We start from the raw sequence: 18398 nt of genomic DNA, 5'->3' as shown, positions 1-18398 counted from the left end.
TGCTATCACTCCACCTCATCTTTTATATTAACAAGATTCAATATAGAGATGAAGTAACTGCAAATGGGCAACTGGAATTGAAAGTGAATTCTCTTTCTGGCATATACCAACTTTGCCATTTTCACAGGATTTCAGTTTTATAACCTCTGACTCTAGTGTTGTGGGCTTCTGTTTTTCCCCCTGTTTGCACAAACTGCATTTTCATGAGGTTCTTTTCCTTCATGCAAAACAGTCCTTTAGGACAGAGGTGGGGAACTGTGGAAGGCTGGGGGGGAACATTAGCCCCCGAAGGCTACCTTGGGGACCACAGTCCCATACATCAATACCCACAGATGCAGAATGTTTTTATTGTAAAATAATGTTTTTATATCTTCTAAAGAAGGTGTTACCAGTTTCAAGCATAGCTTTTAAGAATGAAAACTACTTAAGACATCAATATGTGTTTTTATTTATACAAGCACATTTTCGTTTATGAGACATCAGTGTGACCCTTCTAGGCCCTTTCACAGCAAAGGAAAACGAACTGCCACACAGGAAAACATTTAAAAGGAGGCACTTTAATTGATTTAAGAAACATTTCTGATAACCCTGGTTGGCTGCAATATGAATTTTAAGGGAAGCTCTCAACAAGAATGTTGAAAAATATATTTTATTCCATCAATACCGAAGTGACAATGCCAACTTTCAGCGATGAGGACAAAAAAACAACTATGATTTTGATTTATCTTTACTACACGCATGTTTGTTATGTAATATCATGGAATTTTATCCAGTGATGGTTAAACAATACACAAATACACAAACACACAAATACTGTGTTCTGCCCAATTGGTCTTTTTTCTTTAAACATTTGGCGTAATGACCGAATGAATAGCATGCACCTTCTCTGAAATTCAACTATAAACATCATTCATAATTTAAAACCCTGCTATATAACTTAGCATATACACTAAGGGTACTGCTTTTCTTTCAGTATGATGGTCTGCTGTGACACTTTCTAAGAGTAAGTGTCTTTGTAGAGATATCTGCAAAAATATAACCGCCAGTTTCAAAAGTGTACTATACAGAACTAGAAAATCACACCACCTTTGAGTTAACGTCTTTTGTAGAAAGCGCGGCAAGAAACAAACATGACAAGTGCCCATTAGTCTGCTATTTAAATATCTAGACAGATTAGAGACAGAGATTCCAGTCAGGTTCTGGTTTATGTACACAGAATGCTTTGGATGCATATGCGGAAGATGGCAGAGGGGTCTCTTGCTGCTACACTTGGTCGCGAAGGCGTGCCAGTCTTTGCGAGAGTTCATCCTGCAGAATTGGAAACAAACCATTTACTCACAAGCTACTTAGAGGAACGAAGCCATAGATACATCAGCACTAAAACTGAATAAAAGAGAAACTGAGCTGAGGGATGAGGACCAACATTTCAGAAATCAGATAAGTCTAAATTAGTTAGAAATACAATTTAATTATCAAGTACCTTTTATTTTAAAGGCACCACACTAAGTCCTTACCTGCAGACTTACAATCTAATAAAACACAATACAAAATAAATGGGAGAATGAAAAGGAAAGCAGGCAAATTAAAACACTAGAGGAAGAACATGAAGAGCAACAGGGTTTCTTTTGAGCTAGATTTACTTAATATGAGATCTAGTCAAATTTCATGCTAACTAATTCAGATGTCAATAGTTTGTAGCATCTATTTCTCTATGCCATCAGGAAAAGTATTTTCTTCTTACCTGTTCTGTTGAAGCAACACTTGTGCCCACAGATCCAGTCTGTCCCTGAGGTAGCTCCATGTTCAGGTCAAGGCTAGAGTTCAAATGAAAAGGGGGGGGGGAGATGACTGTAAACATAAGCTCCCATCTAGTCTTGGAAGCAAAGCAGTGTCAGCCCTGGTTAAGTACAGGGGACCCTTGTCATACGCTGGGGTTTGGTTCTAAGATCCCCTGTGGATAAAAAGATCCGTGGATGTTCAAGTCTCATTAAATATAATGAGATAGCAAAATGGTGTCTCTTATAAAAATGGAGAATCAAGGTTTGATATTTGAAATTTATGCTTTTTTTGAACAGTTTCAAACCATGGATGCTTCAATCCATGTATAAGAAATCTGTGTATAAGAAGGGCCAGCTGTACTTGGATGGGAGATCACCAATACCAGGTGCTGCAGGCTATATTTCTGTGTAAGGAAATGGCAAAAGCACTTCTAAGTATTCTTTGCTTGAGAAAACCCTATGAAATTCAAGGGATTGCCATAAGTCAACTTGAAGGCACATATAAACACACACACACATTTAGAAGGCAGCCACCACAAAGTGAAAGCATACCTTATGTATATCTCATATACTCAACCGAGACTCGTGTCTGCTTTTTAGCACAAGACATGAAGAGTAACTGGAGCAGCCACTCCATCTAGACTTCACATTCTACCCTAGAGCTGTAATGTGGATATACTACAGCTTCTGATACTTCCTTCTTTGTGGAACTGCCATGTTATTTTAGCATGAGGAACAATGCATACATTTTGTTTGCCTCCCGACTTCTCTCCCAAGAATGCCTAAGGAGGCTCCCAATGACAGAACATAAGTACAACATAAAAGGGTATGAGACAAGCAAGTTAAAAAAACACAACAGTGGAGACATGTTAACATTTTAACTTAAAAACAAGCTCCACTGAAGTCAAGTCAACTTACTTTCAAGCTGCTTAAATCAGCTATTTAAGAATAAACATAGTTCCATACAAAACAGATCAGTCTGATTATATTTTGCAAGGGCTACTATGTTCTGGTGGCTACGATGCCTGCTGCCGCTGTCAAATCTTATCCATTTTCTGTTCCTCTTTTAAACTTTTATTACACTACTGCCATTGAAGTACTCAAGGTTTCAGTCTTTGGATGTTTACACTCACCCAGCTTCATCTGCCATTTCTTGTAGAAGCAGATCCACCTGGTTCTAGAATAAAGAGAGGATCAAATGAACATAACATAACACAGAAACCGGTAGCAACACAATGGAAGCGATCCCTGAGTTTTTGAGCTCTGAGGACTTTGCCACCAGATGGGGCTATAGCCATTTCACACAGAGCATCTGATCTCCTGAAAGGCAGCATCCAATCGTATTTAAAATTGCCAAGAGTGGTCAGATTGTGGCTACTGACTAGGTATGCAACCATTTAGACTTACTTGTGGTGTTGTTAATGTAGTGGTGTTACTCATTGTGTCTTCCATCTGTGCTGTCTGAACGTCTAAAGTTTCAAACTGCTGTTCAAATTTGTCCATCAAAGCAGATATCTGTAAATAAAAAAACACGGCGTCAGTCCAATAAGGTACAAGATAAAATGTGTAAAACTGGTCACAGATTTTTTCTAAACAAAAAACCTTAACACTTGTACTTATGAATTTACCTTTTCCAGGTTCATGCTTTTCAAAGTAGCATCCATAGATTTAACTACTCCAGCCATTGACTTTGTTACCTAGAAGAGAAGATATATAGCAAAATGTTAGTTGTCCTTCTAGTTCCTTGTGTACTACTTTGGAGACTAATGGTCAAAACCCAATACAGAAATAGAAATGTGACACAGAACAGTACAATGCCAGTCACTCTTTAAAATGATCAAATGTTACTTAAGTGAATGTGTCAAAAGAGATTCAGAACACATTAAACTGAATATGAATTTAAAACAACATTAATGACCAATCTCTTCTTATCAGGCCTATCCAGATGATTTTAAAATTGTGAATTTTGAATGATTAATTTTAAATGTGGATCATTTTAACATGTGTCTTATTTGTCCTTTTAAATTAATGTGTGTGTTTTTAAGCAATGGTGTGTATATGTTAGTCTGTGGTTGCTTCCCACCTCAATCCATGGGGAGAGGCAGGAAGAAATACTACCACTAATACATTATTAGTAAAGAAATCTTCCCAGATCTCATTTCTCCTGAAGGCAAATGGGAAGTTCCACAGTGTTTGGCCACAAGCAAAGTAAGCAGGTAAAACGCTATATACTTCCCTTGCTTTCTTTGCTTATAAAGTAGGAAGCTGGCTCATACCAAGTCACATCATGGCCTACCTAACTCAATACTTTATGGTGCCCTCTAACAGTACTCTAGGATTTGGGGCAAGGGCCTTTGAAGACTACCAGGGATTGAACCTGCAACTTGTGTGTGCAAAACAAGTGTTTGAGCACTCAGCTACTTTCACACAACGCCAAAGGAAGTGCAAACTGAAACTTCTGGCAAGGTTAGTGTCTCTTACTAAGAGAGGAAAGCTGCTTACCTTGCCCATTGTGACTGCTGTCTGAACCCTTGCTGCCACAGCATCCACCCGGGCGCTCATCCGCAAGAAGTTGATGGCTTGGTTCTTCTGCCGGATTGCGTTTTCCGCATGTATTCTTGCAACTTCAGTGTTGCCTTTCTGAACTGCCTTTTAATTTAAAAGAAAGGGGGGGGGGAGAACATGACTGCCAGATACTTTAAAGGAATGACAGCCTAATAACCCCCAGCAATAAGTAGACAGTCAAGCTCACAGCTGCCCAACCTGCACAAAGAAACTCATTTGGCGGGGGAAACTGCTTTAGAGCCCCAATTAAGATTAGTGTTCAGATGTACAAGCTTGTTTTATTTTCAGCTTTTGACCTAAGCATGTCATAGCCAGGGGAAAAAGCATCTTCACTGTTATTGCGTATTGAAAGAGCCAGATTTAACATACATTGTGAAAACATTCTGATTCCAGAGCGGAGAAGAAAACAAATATCTCTCACCTTTTTAATTTTGGCCTTTTCAACTTTTTCTTCTTTGTCGCACTTTTTGGCGTTTCTGCTGAGCTCTTTGGCAGCAAACTTCAGGTTAAAGAGATGTTCTGTCATTCAGGTTAAGGATAAATTGGCCAATTCAGTGAGTGACACAAAATGCGCAGATCTGAAGATGGCATCTGACTCCATCCGATTTGGGAAGAGTGAAAAGACAGGCCCAGCTCCATCCGGCCTATCCTTAAGAAGAAGGGGCCTCCCTCCCGTCCATCCGCCTTGGTCCTGGCCTCGGAGGGAGAGAAGAAATGCTGGACCTGATCCCCTTCCCCACCTCCATTCCCTTCTCCTTTTGTGTCATGTCTTTTTAGACTGTTACCCTGAGGGCAGGGAACTGTCTAACTAATAACACACTTGTCCCTCCATATTCTAGGGTTAGGGACACTAGACCCCCATGAATATGGGACAGCCACAAATAACAAAAGCACCATTCCTAGAGAGGACGCCTCTCTAGGGATCTCTAGATCCTCCACTGAAACTCTGTGGTCAACGTCTGACTGACATCGACCATAGAACTGCATTGGAGGAGATGCAAAGGCCTAGTAGAGCATCCTCTCTGGGAATCTCTAGGTCTTTCAGTGCAACCTTTAAAGTTGACCATAGAGTTGGACTGGAGGATCTAGATATTCCTAGAGAGAACATATTAATCAAATCCATGAATATGGAGGGAATGAGTGTAATTGTAAACTGTAAGCCGCTCTGAGAGCCTTTAGGGCTGAAGGGTGGGGCGTAAACACCGTAAATAATACCAATAACACTAAATCAAGGCTGAACTCTCCCTGGAAGCCAAAGGCTGGCATTCTTTGGACGCAGCATGAAAAATGCACGGCTCCTGAGAAAAGGCAAGAGCGCTTGGGAAGGAGAAGGCACTGAAGCCAGGGTTGGCCTATGGCTCTGGAGAGCAGGGCTCAAATCCCAGCTCACTCACAGGAACCCATTGGGCAAAAGACACTCTCTCTCAGCCTCAGAGGAAGGCAAAAGCCTTCTCTGCCAGGAAACAAAAACTACAGCTCCCAGCATCCCCAGCTAAAGCGGTCTCAAGAGGGATCATTCCTGCACAGTGGGTTCTGGGCCTTTGACGATAAGCCCACCGTCCGCACGAGAGGTTTATACCGCGACGGTTCCGCGTTAACTGCCCCCCCTCCTTCCTCCAAGGCGCCCACAAGGATACTCTCCATGTTAGACATGGCGGCGGCGGCGAAGGCGGTATTTCAGCTCCGGGAAAGAAGGAAGGACGTTCAGGCGAAACTCCGCTCCGTCGAAACCAGTCCCGGTTGTTTTTCTCTTCCTTCCAGGGATCCCACTTCCTGCTTCCGGTTTTTCGCTTCCGGCTTCCGCACGAGCGCCCGCCCCCTTCACCATCCTCAGGCGAGAAAGGGCGAGGAACGAGAACTGCGCATGCGCAGGAAACTCATTAGAGCGCACATCTCTCTCTCTCCTCCTCCTCCCCGCCCCGGTCCACTTTTTCCCCCCTCTCTCAAACGCACAGCCAATAGGATTTTAGTTCCCTAGTGACGTCACGCGCAAGCCAGGAGGAGGCCGTTGTTTCCTGAGGTTTCTTTGTAAACACTGCCCCCAGAGGGCGAGTGAGGTAACTGCAGGGCTCAAATATTATCTGCGCTCATATTAATGTATTATCATCATCATCACCATTATTATATTGTCATTATATTATTATTATTGTCATTATATTGTTGTTGTTGTTGTTGTTCTGTTGTTGATAATAATCTTACTATATTTGATACAGTATTACATGCAATATTATATCTATACTATATTGTATATATTAATAATAATAATAATAAATATTATATATACTTATTATATATAACTATATATATATATGTTATTGTTGTTATTATTTATATTGTTGTTTTATTTTTGATAATAATAATCTTACTATGTTTCATATATGTACTACAATATATATATAAATATATACTATGTTATATATTAAATATATATATATAAAATACTAAATGACATAGTATAATATAGTACTATTAATATGGTAATAATAATCTTACTATATTAATAATAATATAGTAAAGTTAATAATAATAATAATAGCAATAACAACAACAACAACAACAACAACAACATAAAGAGAACTTGTAGCATTTTTGATAAGGGCCAAAACAAACCGCAAAGCCAGGCCAGTTAAAAAAACTGGGTTATTTCTTACAGCGTGTGTTGGGACCGAAGTGTTATCCCTGGCATAGCTTTCAAAAGCGGTGCCAAAACCGCATTATTTCTGCAGTGTAGATGCTGCACCCGCGCCTTGGAAAAGGAGGGGGAAAGTCATGAATGGGGATTCCCCCCGCCTCCCCTCAGTGACGTCACCCGGGGCCCCTCCCTGCAGGGAACGCCGCGTTCGGAAGGAGCTGAGTGGCTGTCGCTGAGCCAATCAGCTTCGCGCTGCTCGGCTGGGGGGCTGGCGCGCGGATTTGAATCTGCACAGCGCCTCCTCCTCCTCGCTGCTCTCGGTTGCTTCTTTCTTCGTTTTGCGCAGCGGCCATGGCTGAGTCTGGAGATGCTGCGCTGGCGGAGCAATTCCGAAGGTAAAGGCCACGGTTGGGTTTAATACATGCTGCGTCCGCGCTGCAGAGATAATCCAGTTAGGCACCGCTTTAACTGCTCAAGCCTCAAGGCTGTATGGAATCTTATGATTTGTAGCTTTGATCCAAAACAGGTGCGGATCCACACTTCAGAAATAATCCAGTTTGAGACTGCTTTAAATGCCTTGGGTCAATGCTAGGGAGTTCTGGGAACTGTAGTTTTGTGAGACGTTTTAGCCTTCTCTGTCAGAGAGCTCTGGTGGCACAATAAACTACAGTTCCCAGCATTCCCGAGCACTGAGCCACGGCAGTTAAAGCGGTCTCAAACTGGATTATTTCTGCAGTGTGGATTGGATCACACCACACTGCAGAAAGAATCAAGATTGAGACCACTTTAACAACCCTGGCTCAATGATAAGGGGATTCTGAGGATATATGTAATTCTGGGTTTAAAGTAAAAGATCTTTTCCATCCCATTTTAGCTCAATGGTTCCCAGATATTGTTGGGCTTCTGTTCTCAGAATGGGAGCTTTAGGTCCAAAACACACTACAGAAATAATCCAGTTTGGGACCGCTTTTAACTGCCCTGGCTCAATGCTAGGGAATCCTGGGAACTAAATGAGACATTTAACTTTCTCTATCAGGGAGTTCTGGTGCCACAACAAACTACAACCCCCTGAATTCCTAGCATTGAGCCAGGGCAGTTGAAGCGGTGTCACACTGGATTATATCTGCAGTGTGGTTTTGCCTTCTGAGGTTGTTGTTGTGTGCCTTCAGGTCATTTCTGACTTATGGTAACCCTAAAGTGGACCTATCTTGGGATTTTCTTGGCATGATTTGCTCAGAGGAGGTTTGCCATTGCCTTCTCCTGAGGCTGAGAGAGTGTGACTTGGCCAAGGCCACCCAATGGGTTTCATGGCCAAGCTGGGAATCAAACCCTCATCTCCAAAGTCGCAGTCCAACACTGAAACCACTAGGCCACACTAGACACAATGAAATAAATAGGGCTTTGATTTCAGGCAGACTTGACCAAAGTAAACCTTGTTGGCTTTAAGCCATGTGCTGAAAAGTCTGGGTGAAATATCACCAGGCTACTGACCTACATATTTATGACCTCCAACTCCCATCATCCCCATCCAACTCAGCCTTTGGAAACTAGAGTACAAAAGATCTGGATGGTCAAAAGCTCCCCCATCCCTCTCTTAGCCCTTTCTTTTGTGGTTCTGGGTTTGGAAGAATCTGGAACTGCACCAAAAATGAAAGTAAAACAGAACCTGAAGTCTTACATCTTCTTACCTTTTAATTAAGCCATACAGATGTCATTATAATTTCTTTCTGAAAAGATCTGCATGCAACTGTGGCTGCATCCACACTGCATAAATAATCCAGTTTGGCACCAATTTTACTGCCATGGCTTAATGCTATGGAATTCTGGGAGTTGTAGTTTGTTGCGAGCCCTCTGACAGAGAAGGCTAAACGTCTCACAAAGCTACAATTCCCAAAATTTTATATCACTGAGCCATGGCAGTTAAAGCAGTGTTACACTGGATTATTTCTTTGTAGATACAGTTTTGTGTTGTAAGACTGATTCAGATAGATAGACAGATAGACAGACAGATAGATAGATAGATAGAGATAAGTAGCCTTCTAGGGCTGTTGAAGCTGAAATCGTTAGTAATTGTCTTGGGACTTATGAAGAGGTCATAAAAATATAGAGTGTAAAGAAGCTGGTTGTTATGGATGGAGCCCCAAAGCTTTTAGTTTGCAGTGGTCTTAATGTGGATTGTAAAGTACTCAGTCCTATGCATGTTTACTTAGTAATAAGTCCCATTAAATTAAGTGGATTTATCTCTAGGTAAATGTATAGGTGTTGTGTGCCTCCAAGTCATTTCTGAGTTATAATGACCCTAAGGGGGTTTGCTTGGCAAGATTTGTTCAGAGGACTTTTGCCTTTGCCTTCCTCTGAGGCTGAGAGAGTGTGACTTAACAAGGCTACATGTGAAAGAGATCTCGGAGTACTAGTAGACAACAAGTTGAACATGAGTCAACAGTGTGTTTAGGCATGTGCGATTCTCAGCTGCATCGATAGACGTATAGTGTCAACGGAAGTAATAGTGCCACTTGATTCTGCTTTGGTCAGGCCTCACCTGGAATACTGTGTCCAGTTCCAAATATCTGTGTTTTCCAAAAGCAAAGAAACAAACCAGGACTTTGTTCTTTCTTTCTTTTTGTTTGATTATTTCTAACTTGATAAACTGCGTTGTGTTTTACAGATATGTGTCTGAAGGAAAGCAAGAGGCCCGTAATGGGAATCTGGAGGAATCCATCAGACTGTTCCGACAAGCCCTTGAGATCCACCCCAGTGAAAAGGTGATGGCGAACATAAAAAAGCTGGAGGAAGCCTTAGCTTCATTAACCCTGGATCAGGAGGACGACGACTTTGTGGACGTGTGTCAAAGCGGACTGATGCTCTACGGAGAAATGTATGATAAACTTTTTGACCATCAGAGGGAAGGGGTCGCCTTCTTGTACAGCTTGTACAGAGATGGCAGGAAAGGTGGCATCTTGGCAGACGACATGGGCTTGGGCAAAACCATTCAGATCATTGCTTTCCTCTCAGGCATGTTTGACGCAGAATACATCCGATCTGTGTTGCTAATTGTGCCAACCACCCTCATCAGCAACTGGACAAGAGAGTTTGCCAGCTGGGCTCCAGGCTTGCGGGTGAAGGTCTTCCATGGTCCATGCATAGCCGAACGCACCAGGAATCTCGAGCGGGTCCAGAGGCGGCATGGTGTCGTGCTCACAACTTATCATATGCTACTCAACAATTGGCAGCAGCTGTCCACCTCTGGCACGGAGGAGTTTTTCTGGGACTATGTCATCCTTGACGAAGCACATAAAATCAAAACTCCCTCAGCCAAAATGACAAAATGTGCCCATGCCATCCCTTCCAAAAACCGCATCCTCCTTACAGGGACCCCGGTCCAAAACAACCTAAAAGAACTCTGGGCCCTCTTTGACTTTGCTTGTCAAGGTTCGCTGCTCGGCACTATGAAAACCTTCAGGATGGAATATGAGAACCCCATCACTACTGCCAGGGCAAAGGATGCAACGCCAGGAGAGAGAGCACTGGGGCTTAAGATCTCTGAAAACCTGATGTCTATCATCAAGCCATATTTCCTAAGACGGAGCAAAGATGAACTGCAGAAGAAAGTTATTCCTGAACTTAAAAGCAATCTTCCTGCCTTTCAGAGTAAGGATGCCGCTCCTGCAATGCCTTCTCTCCCCAGGAAAAATGAGTTCATCGTATGGGTGTTCTTGGCACCCATTCAAGAGGAAATATATAGGAAATTTCTTTCTTTGGATCATATCAAGGAGTTGTTGACTACAACAAGGTCTCCACTGGCTGAACTGAATGTCCTAAAGAAGCTCTGTGATCATCCCAGGCTGTTATCTGCAAGAGCCTGCAGCCAACTTGGTCTGGAAGCATCAGATTATAATGAGCCAGATGGTGGTGAAACTGAAGCCGACGAGCATCTGCACAGGAACATTGAACATATTTCTGATGAGATTCTGATCAAGGAGTCTGGGAAGTTACGTTTCCTTGTGGCCCTGTTGGAGCGACTGCAAGAGGAGGGACACAGAACTCTGGTGTTTTCCCGGTCAAGAAAAAATGCTAGACATTATTGAGCGCATTTTAACTCACAGACGCTTTAAGCTCATGCGCATTGATGGAAAGGTGACTCATTTGATGGAGCGAGAAAAGAGGATTGGGATGTTTCAGGAGAGCAATGACTACTCTGTCTTCTTGCTTACAACCCAAGTAGGTGGAGTTGGCTTAACCTTAACCGCCGCCACCAGAGTGGTGATTTTTGATCCTAGCTGGAATCCAGCTACAGATGCTCAGGCTGTGGACAGAGCTTACAGAATTGGGCAAAAAGCGAATGTTGTGATCTACCGGCTAATTACCTGCGGGACGGTGGAAGAGAAAATCTACCGAAGGCAAGTCTTCAAGGACTCGCTAATACGGCAAAGCACAGGGGACAAGAAGAACCCATTCAGATATTTCACTATGCAAGAGCTGAGAGAGCTCTTCATACTGGAAGATGCTCGGAGCTCATTGACACAACTCCAGCTGCAATCCTTGCATGCCAGCCAAAGGAAGACAGATACTCAGCTGGATGAGCATATTGCGTATCTCCACTCACTGGAGATATTTGGCATCTCTGACCATGATTTGATGTATACGCATGAAACAGTTCATGAAGATGAAGTTGAGAATGAAGAAGATCAGAGGTACATTGAACACAGAGTACAGAAAGCCCAGGAGTTGGTGCAGCTAGAATCACAACTGAACAACCAACTGATAGGAAGCATGAGAAACACAACAGAAGGAGCGTGGCTGAGAGAAATGGAATTATCCACCCAACCAAAGAAGAAAACACCCAAACCTTCTCAGAATCATGCCCTATCTGCTTCTGTTCTGCCCACAAATAATGAAGTTGTCACTCTTGTAACTGATGATGATGATGATGATGACAATAATAAGGATGACAACGGTTCTAATGACATTGTCAATGTAAGCTCTAAAATGACAAGACTAGATGTTGAGGATGTGGATGATGAACGAATACTTCGGGACATATCTAATATGGATATGTCCCTTTCCAAGAATGAAGAATACACATCAGTGAGAATACAAGACTTTGACCGAGAGCAAAATCAAAGCACGGTGTCCTCTTTTCCTCAAGCTAATAAGGAGAATTGCCATCCAAAATTTGAAACGGTCTCCCATGATCTACTAGCTCAAGATGTGGACAATGAACAAATGCTCCAGGATAAATCTAACATGGACATATCCCTTTCCAGGAATGAAGAGTGCAAATCAGCTCAGTTACAAGAACATGATCCAAAGGCTATGTCACCCCTTCCTACTACTCCCTTATTATCTAATAAGGAAAATTGCAGTCCTGGATCCCAAAGAATTTCCTGTGCGCTATCTGCTGAAGCAAATATGAAGAGTAATGATGTTCAAGTGGAACCACTGCAGCAGTCATATGAATCTATTTCTGGTGACAAGCAACTAACCAGGACTGAACTGTCTCCTAATGTTGTAAGAAAACTATATGAAGTCAACAGTGAGGATTCTCTTGGATATAAGAAGAACCCAGTCAGGAGAATAGTTTCAGATGATGAAGAGGAGCCATATGATCTTGTAATTAATGATGATGACAGCAATGGCAGTGATGCTGGTGAAGTTATTAATATAAGCTCTAGATTGACAAGTCTACATGTTGAGGATATGGATGATGAACAAATGCTTCGGGACACATCTAATATGGACATATCCCTTTCCAAGACTGAAGAATGCAAATCAGCCAGCTCACAACGCAATCAAAGCAATGTGTCTCCTTTTCCTCAAGCTAACTTGTTCTCTTCCAAGGACAATTGCCATCCAGAATTTAAACTGATCTCCCAAGATCTACCTGCCCAACATGTGGACAATGAACAAATGCTTTGGGACAAATCTAACATGGACATATCCCTTTCCAAGAATGAAGAGAGCAAATCAGCCCAGTTACAAGAACGTGAACATAACCTTGATCTGAAGGCTATGTCATCTTTTCTTACTGCTCCCTCATTATCTAACAAGGAAAATTCCAGTCATGAATCCCAAAGAAATTCTTCTGAACCATCTGCTAAAGTAAACATTAAGGGTAATGATGTCGAAGTGGAACCATTGCAGTGGTCATCTGAATCTGTTTCTGGTGACAAGAGGCAAGTAACCAGGACTGAACTATCTTCTGATGTTGCTAGAAAACCATATGAAGAAGCTTGTGAAATATATGAGCTAGATGCTGCAGTATCATTTCAGCCACAACCCAACAATATATCAATGTGTACTGCAGAGCAGGAATCTGAAATGATGCTGCAAAATGAATCTTTGACTACTCCTTCTCCGTACCAGGCTAATTTCAACCTTGTCCTGGAGGATTCTGAAGATGAACTCCAGGTTGTATCAAAAGAAGAAATGTCGCTGGAGGAAACCAGCAATGAAGGATTTCAGCTGAGAATGGACAGTCGCCATAGTTCTGCATCTCATTCTTGGGCAGGGGAAAATGAAGACAATGGAAGCCCCCCAGCAAGAAAAAACGTAATGGGATCCATGCTTCTGGGTGGCTCTCATAGGCTATCCGATGCCCTGATGGACAACAGTGAGGTTTCTTTTTATTACAAGAAGAAGCCAGTCAGAAGAATAGTTTCAGATGATGAAGAAGAGCAGATTGAGCTCATAACTGAACAGGATGACAGCAAGCATGGAGAAATATCAGCCTTGCACAATGTAGATGTCATCTGTATGTCAACCCCAAAGTCCAATGGTCCCGTGGCTAGTCTCTGTTTCTCCCCAAGAGTGAAGGTTAGCGGAAGAAGGTCAACTGCTTCTCGAAGATCCCTGGCCAATTTGGTCATGGATCAGGTGGAAGACGTGGTGGAAGTGGTGGAATCTGAGAGTGATGTGCCTCCAGTAAGTTCTTCACAAAACAACACAGAAAAAGAAATGATCCAGATTTCCAGTAGGCAGGATTCAACAGAGCCTTTGGAAGAAACACTGGACTCTGAGAACAGATCCAGCTATCTGTATGAAACAGCCTCTATTGGGGATGAGTCTTCTCTTTGAAGACTTTGGAAGAGCCATTCCTGCTCTTCTTGAAACAACAAAGCTGTTTGCAGTTCCTAAGGGAAAAAAACATGGCATTAGCTTTGTAACACTGGCACACATCATCCAGAGCTTTTCTTCCTCCTGCATCTGTTTGGGATGTGTGAAATGGGGAAGAAACGACGGGTGTAAGAACACTTTGAATTGTTTGCTGGCCTTTGGCCGATGTGTTAAAGACAGCCTAGCACTATTTGTACTTGTTTTGTGTATATAGTTGTTTTGAATTTGGTGTTGCTAAAACTACTTTGCACCCAAGCGCCAAAAGGGACAGCAGAGAGATGGCTCTTCTCACCCGGGAAAGGTTTTCAGATACTTTTATCCTTCTGGCAAGCTTAAAGCATTGCTTGGATCACTGAATCTACATCTGCTTCAAAATCTGGTTGTTATGATTTATCTTGGAGGTAGCTGCTATGGGTTAAAAATACACTTGGTTTTACTTTCCAAACCTTCTGTGTGTCTTGCTATATTTTCCCTCCTTGGAGTTAGATTTCCACAGATTGGATTAGGAAGGTATTGTTGAACAGCAGCTTCTATCATCCCTGACTCTTGGTTGTGTTTACTAAAGTTGATGGGAACTGCAGCTCAACAATATCCAGAGGGCTACAGGTAACCTGCCCCTACCAGAAAGCAAGTAGCAAGATATGATGAGATTTGCCTTTCCCAGATATGTGATGTTCACTTGTTTGTGGAAGCCTGGTATAGACAGCTCTTGAAGGAATGCTTCCTTTCAGAGACCCAGTTCCCATGAGGCTGTCAGCCTGGGCTTGGGTTGTATCACTTCAGATCTGGAAACTCAGAAGGCTGAGGATTATTCATACCAAACATCCCCTCTACCTAGAAAACAAGAAATAGGCAAAATTCGAACCCACCTTCCAGTCCTCTGGATAAATGGGAAAGGTTGCCAAAGTATGGCTTGGAAACAAGAGGCCAGATGTTGGTTGATTTACTACCATTCCTCACCACTGGCATAAAAGTGATGGAACTGGAGTTCAACAACCTCTAGAGCAGCCGTTCCTAAACTTTGGTCTTCAGCTCCCAGAAGCTCCAGCCAACTTGGCCAACAGTTAGGAATTCTGGGTGCTGAAGTCCAAAACACCCGGAAGATCAAAGTTTGGGAACCACTGATTCTAGCGGAGGACAGGTACCCCAGCCTTTGTAAAATAGCCTTCGCATTTTGAAGGAAAACTTGGTATGGTGTAACAGGGATGCTCAAACCAGCCTTGATCCTTTTCCTCCTCTGAGATAATGGTCCAAAACACACTGCAGAAATAATCCAATTTGAGACGGCTTTAACTGCCCTGGCTCAGTGTTAGAGAATCTGGGAACTGTAGTTTTGTGTAGCCCCAGAGCTCTCTGACAGATGGTTAAATGTCTCCCAAAACTGCAGTTCCCAGAATACTCTAACATTGAGCCAGGGCAGTTAAAGCAGTCTCATACTGGATTATTTTTGCCGTGTGTTTTGGACCAATGACATGGACTTGCTTTACAGAGTTGTTGCAATAGCCTACCTCACAGACTACTGTACTAGTTCAGATGGGCAGGGGAAAATGCACTTTGTAGTGAATTCTTGGAAGGAAACAGGCCCAAAATGTGACAAAGAAACAAATGTGCCGTGTTTTGAACATCCCAATGTTTATTTTTTGAAATATTAGAATTAAATATTAGTTTAAAAAATCTAGGGTTTCTTTTCTTTCTTTTTTTTTTTTTAAAGAATTCTAAGTATATTAAAATAAATGTTATATCCTCTCCGCCATTTGTTTGCAAGAAAAAAACCCTGGAAATATAAATAACTCTAGCCATGAAGTTGTATATCTTTATGTACATTTTTATTCTCTGTATATATCATTGGCAACCCCCCCCCCCCCATCAATTTGACTTGACATTGTTAGCAACTGTCCTTATCTCTTTAGTCTGTGTCAGTAAGCAGGAGTGCAAAGGGGGTTTTATGAAATTGGATCCCTGGTTGTCAATGTTCCTGAAGAGAAGATGCTGGAAACCTGAGAATATTCAGTCCAATGTAGTCCAATGGAGCTCTAACTCTCCACTTTCTCCTGAATAGTTTTCAGAGTAGCCCTTGGTATGTATCTACTCAGAAGAAAGTTGCATTGAGTTAACTGGGAGTTAGTTGCAGGAAAGTGTATAGTGCAGCTGTTGCTAACTGAAAGCAGAGGTAGGATATATTGTTGAACCTTCTATCAGCCTCAGTCAGCACGGCCAACGGTCAAGGATTCTGGGAGTTGTAGTCCCCAAATTCTCCTCTGGTTGACTTAAACAACTATGCCAGGTTGCATTAGTCCGGGGGGGGGGACATTTTCCTGCCTGCCAGCTTATCCAATAAGGGCTAAAATGTTGTATTCATGCCCTTGTTCCATTTTGAGGAAGGTGAGCAGCCACCTTGTTTCACATTTAGATACCATGAAAAGAAACGAACCGGGCTTGTGACCATACAACTATTCCCCATTTCCCCTTGTGGGTCAACAAGCCAAGCCCCAACATGTCTTTCTTGGTCAGAAATACCATCCAGTCCTTGCCAGAGTACATCTCTTTTGTTTGAGGGTATAAATATAGCACTGACTAAGGTTCCTGCTTTCTTCTTCTGGAATGACTCATTAGCTGCTTGACGTCACGCCTGAAAAGAGGCAAAGTGTGCTTTGACGTCATTGCAAGCTACACAGCTGTATGCCTGTCAAGTCCTATTGATCTCCCATTCTGTCACAGATGGAGATGACCAGACCCCTGTTCCCCTTTGCCTCTCACATCAGTGTCTCTTTATTGATGCCACAGGGTTTATTTTTAAACAGTTTTCAGATCCAGAGTTTGCCTTTAGCCTGGACTGCAGGACAAAATGCTGGGAAACATGTGGACCTCCGGATGTTGCTGGACTATGAGTGGCATAGTACTTTGAGGGCTGGAGATGTTATGTTTTGGAGACATGTTTGAGAACCAGATCCCAGTTCCCATCAGCCCCAACCAGTTTATTACATGATGAAGAGTGATAGGAATAGTAGTTCTTCGTTACCTGGAAATAATTCTTGGTGGTGGCAAGGTGACCAGATGCCCTCCTTTTCCCAGATCTACATTTCAACCTTCTGTCCAGGAGGAATGCCAAAATGTCCTCTATTTTGATCATGACTAAGAAGCATGAATTTATATTTACATTATTGCTTTTAGCTTTTAGTTGGTCATGTCCTACATTTTTCTTGAATGCCCTCCATTTTGCAGTGCCTTATCCTCCTTTGCAGTTAGGACTTCTGGTCATTCTGGGTGGAGGGTGCTTTAAGGTCATCTTCACCACCTCCCTACAAGTCGTAAATAGCAGCCGTTACTAATCTTTTTTCATGGCCATGGATCAACTCCAGGATAGACAGGTGCCTTGGTATATGGGAAAACAACATTCAAAAGCAAAGGCAAAAATATGCCAATGGGAGGGTTAGCAAATGAAACAGACTATAAATTTACTTAATACAAAATTGAAGCAGAAGGCTGAAATGAAGGACCTGACAAGAGGTACATAGCTTCGCCTTTGCAGAGTACAAAATTGAAATTGGTCCCCAGAACCTGCTTTGACCGGAATGGTCTTCATCAACAGTTAGGTGCAAAACAAAATAGGCATGATTATAATGAACTCTCTGAGGGCTTGCAGTATGCGACGTACAAAATTAAATCGATAGATTAAAAGAATAATTAATTTTACCCAGCAAAAACCAAGCTGGGCTAAGTACATATATAAATAAATGCCTAAATAGGAGCATATCTCAATGCATTGCTCCCAGGCTTTACATTTCCTAACCAAATATTGAAGCTTGGTCTTAAAAACACCTGGTGCAAAGGCAAAGCTTGGAGAAAGTATGTGTGTGTGTGTGTGAAAAAAGTGTATATATACACTTTGCCTCCTCCCCGCCGGACCCTTGCCACCTGCCAGCGTCGCGCTCTCTGCCGGGCGGCCTCCTCCCGGGGTGTCGGAGGTGCTCATTTGCGCACCGCCCCGGGAGTGCCGCCCACGGACTGAAGGAGCACAGCTGTGGGACTCTTTTCCTTGGCGTCCTGGCCTTGGTGTTTGGCGGCCAGTGAGCGGGGCCTTTAAAGGAACACCTGGGGGAAGCCTGGGAGGAGCTCGCCGGTGAGAGGGGCGAGTATAAAGCCGGGGAACCGGACCCTCTCGACAGGCCCCCCTTTGCCTCCTCCCCGCCGGACCCTTGCCACCTGCCAGCGTCGCGCTCTCTGCCGGGCGGCCTCCTCCCGGGGTGTCGGAGGTGCGCATCTGCGCACCGCCCCGGGAGTGCCGCCCACGGACTGAAGGAGCACAGCTG

The 18398-nt window shown here is 42.9% G+C and overlaps 2 protein-coding genes across 2 annotated transcripts; one reads left to right on the top strand and one right to left on the bottom strand.

The window, feature by feature from the left end:
* Positions 1–424: 424 nt before the first annotated feature.
* Positions 425–6148, bottom strand: CHMP1B (charged multivesicular body protein 1B). The gene is made up of 8 exons (XM_042480139.1): positions 5981–6148; positions 4765–4862; positions 4281–4427; positions 3407–3475; positions 3186–3293; positions 2912–2955; positions 1742–1814; positions 425–1308 (listed from the first exon to the last, which is right to left on the bottom strand). Exons 1-8 carry the CDS (start codon positions 5994–5996, stop codon positions 1264–1266), a joined length of 600 nt encoding a protein of 199 aa, XP_042336073.1. The 5' UTR covers positions 5997–6148; the 3' UTR covers positions 425–1263.
* A 1168-nt stretch (positions 6149–7316) lies between these two features.
* Positions 7317–15372, top strand: LOC121937179 (DNA excision repair protein ERCC-6-like). The gene is given in 3 exon segments (XM_042480138.1): positions 7317–7370; positions 9641–11039; positions 11041–15372. Coding segments are annotated over 3 exon segments (4452 nt in total). The 5' UTR covers positions 7317–7326; the 3' UTR covers positions 14050–15372.
* Positions 15373–18398: the final 3026 nt, after the last annotated feature.

Source organism: Sceloporus undulatus, chromosome 7 (genome assembly GCF_019175285.1).
Source record: "Sceloporus undulatus isolate JIND9_A2432 ecotype Alabama chromosome 7, SceUnd_v1.1, whole genome shotgun sequence".
NCBI lineage: Eukaryota > Metazoa > Chordata > Lepidosauria > Squamata > Phrynosomatidae > Sceloporus > Sceloporus undulatus.
This window is presented reverse-complemented; position numbering and strand designations above follow the sequence as displayed.

Excerpts from the sequence above, each read along its gene's own strand:
- CHMP1B (XM_042480139.1), bottom strand. Across the intron at positions 3,294-3,406 it reads AAAGCATGAACCTGGAAAAG|ATATCTGCTTTGATGGACAA; the intron begins GTAAATTCATAA and ends TTTTATTTACAG. Across the intron at positions 1,815-2,911 it reads GAAATGGCAGATGAAGCTGG|CCTTGACCTGAACATGGAGC; the intron begins GTGAGTGTAAAC and ends TTTGAACTCTAG.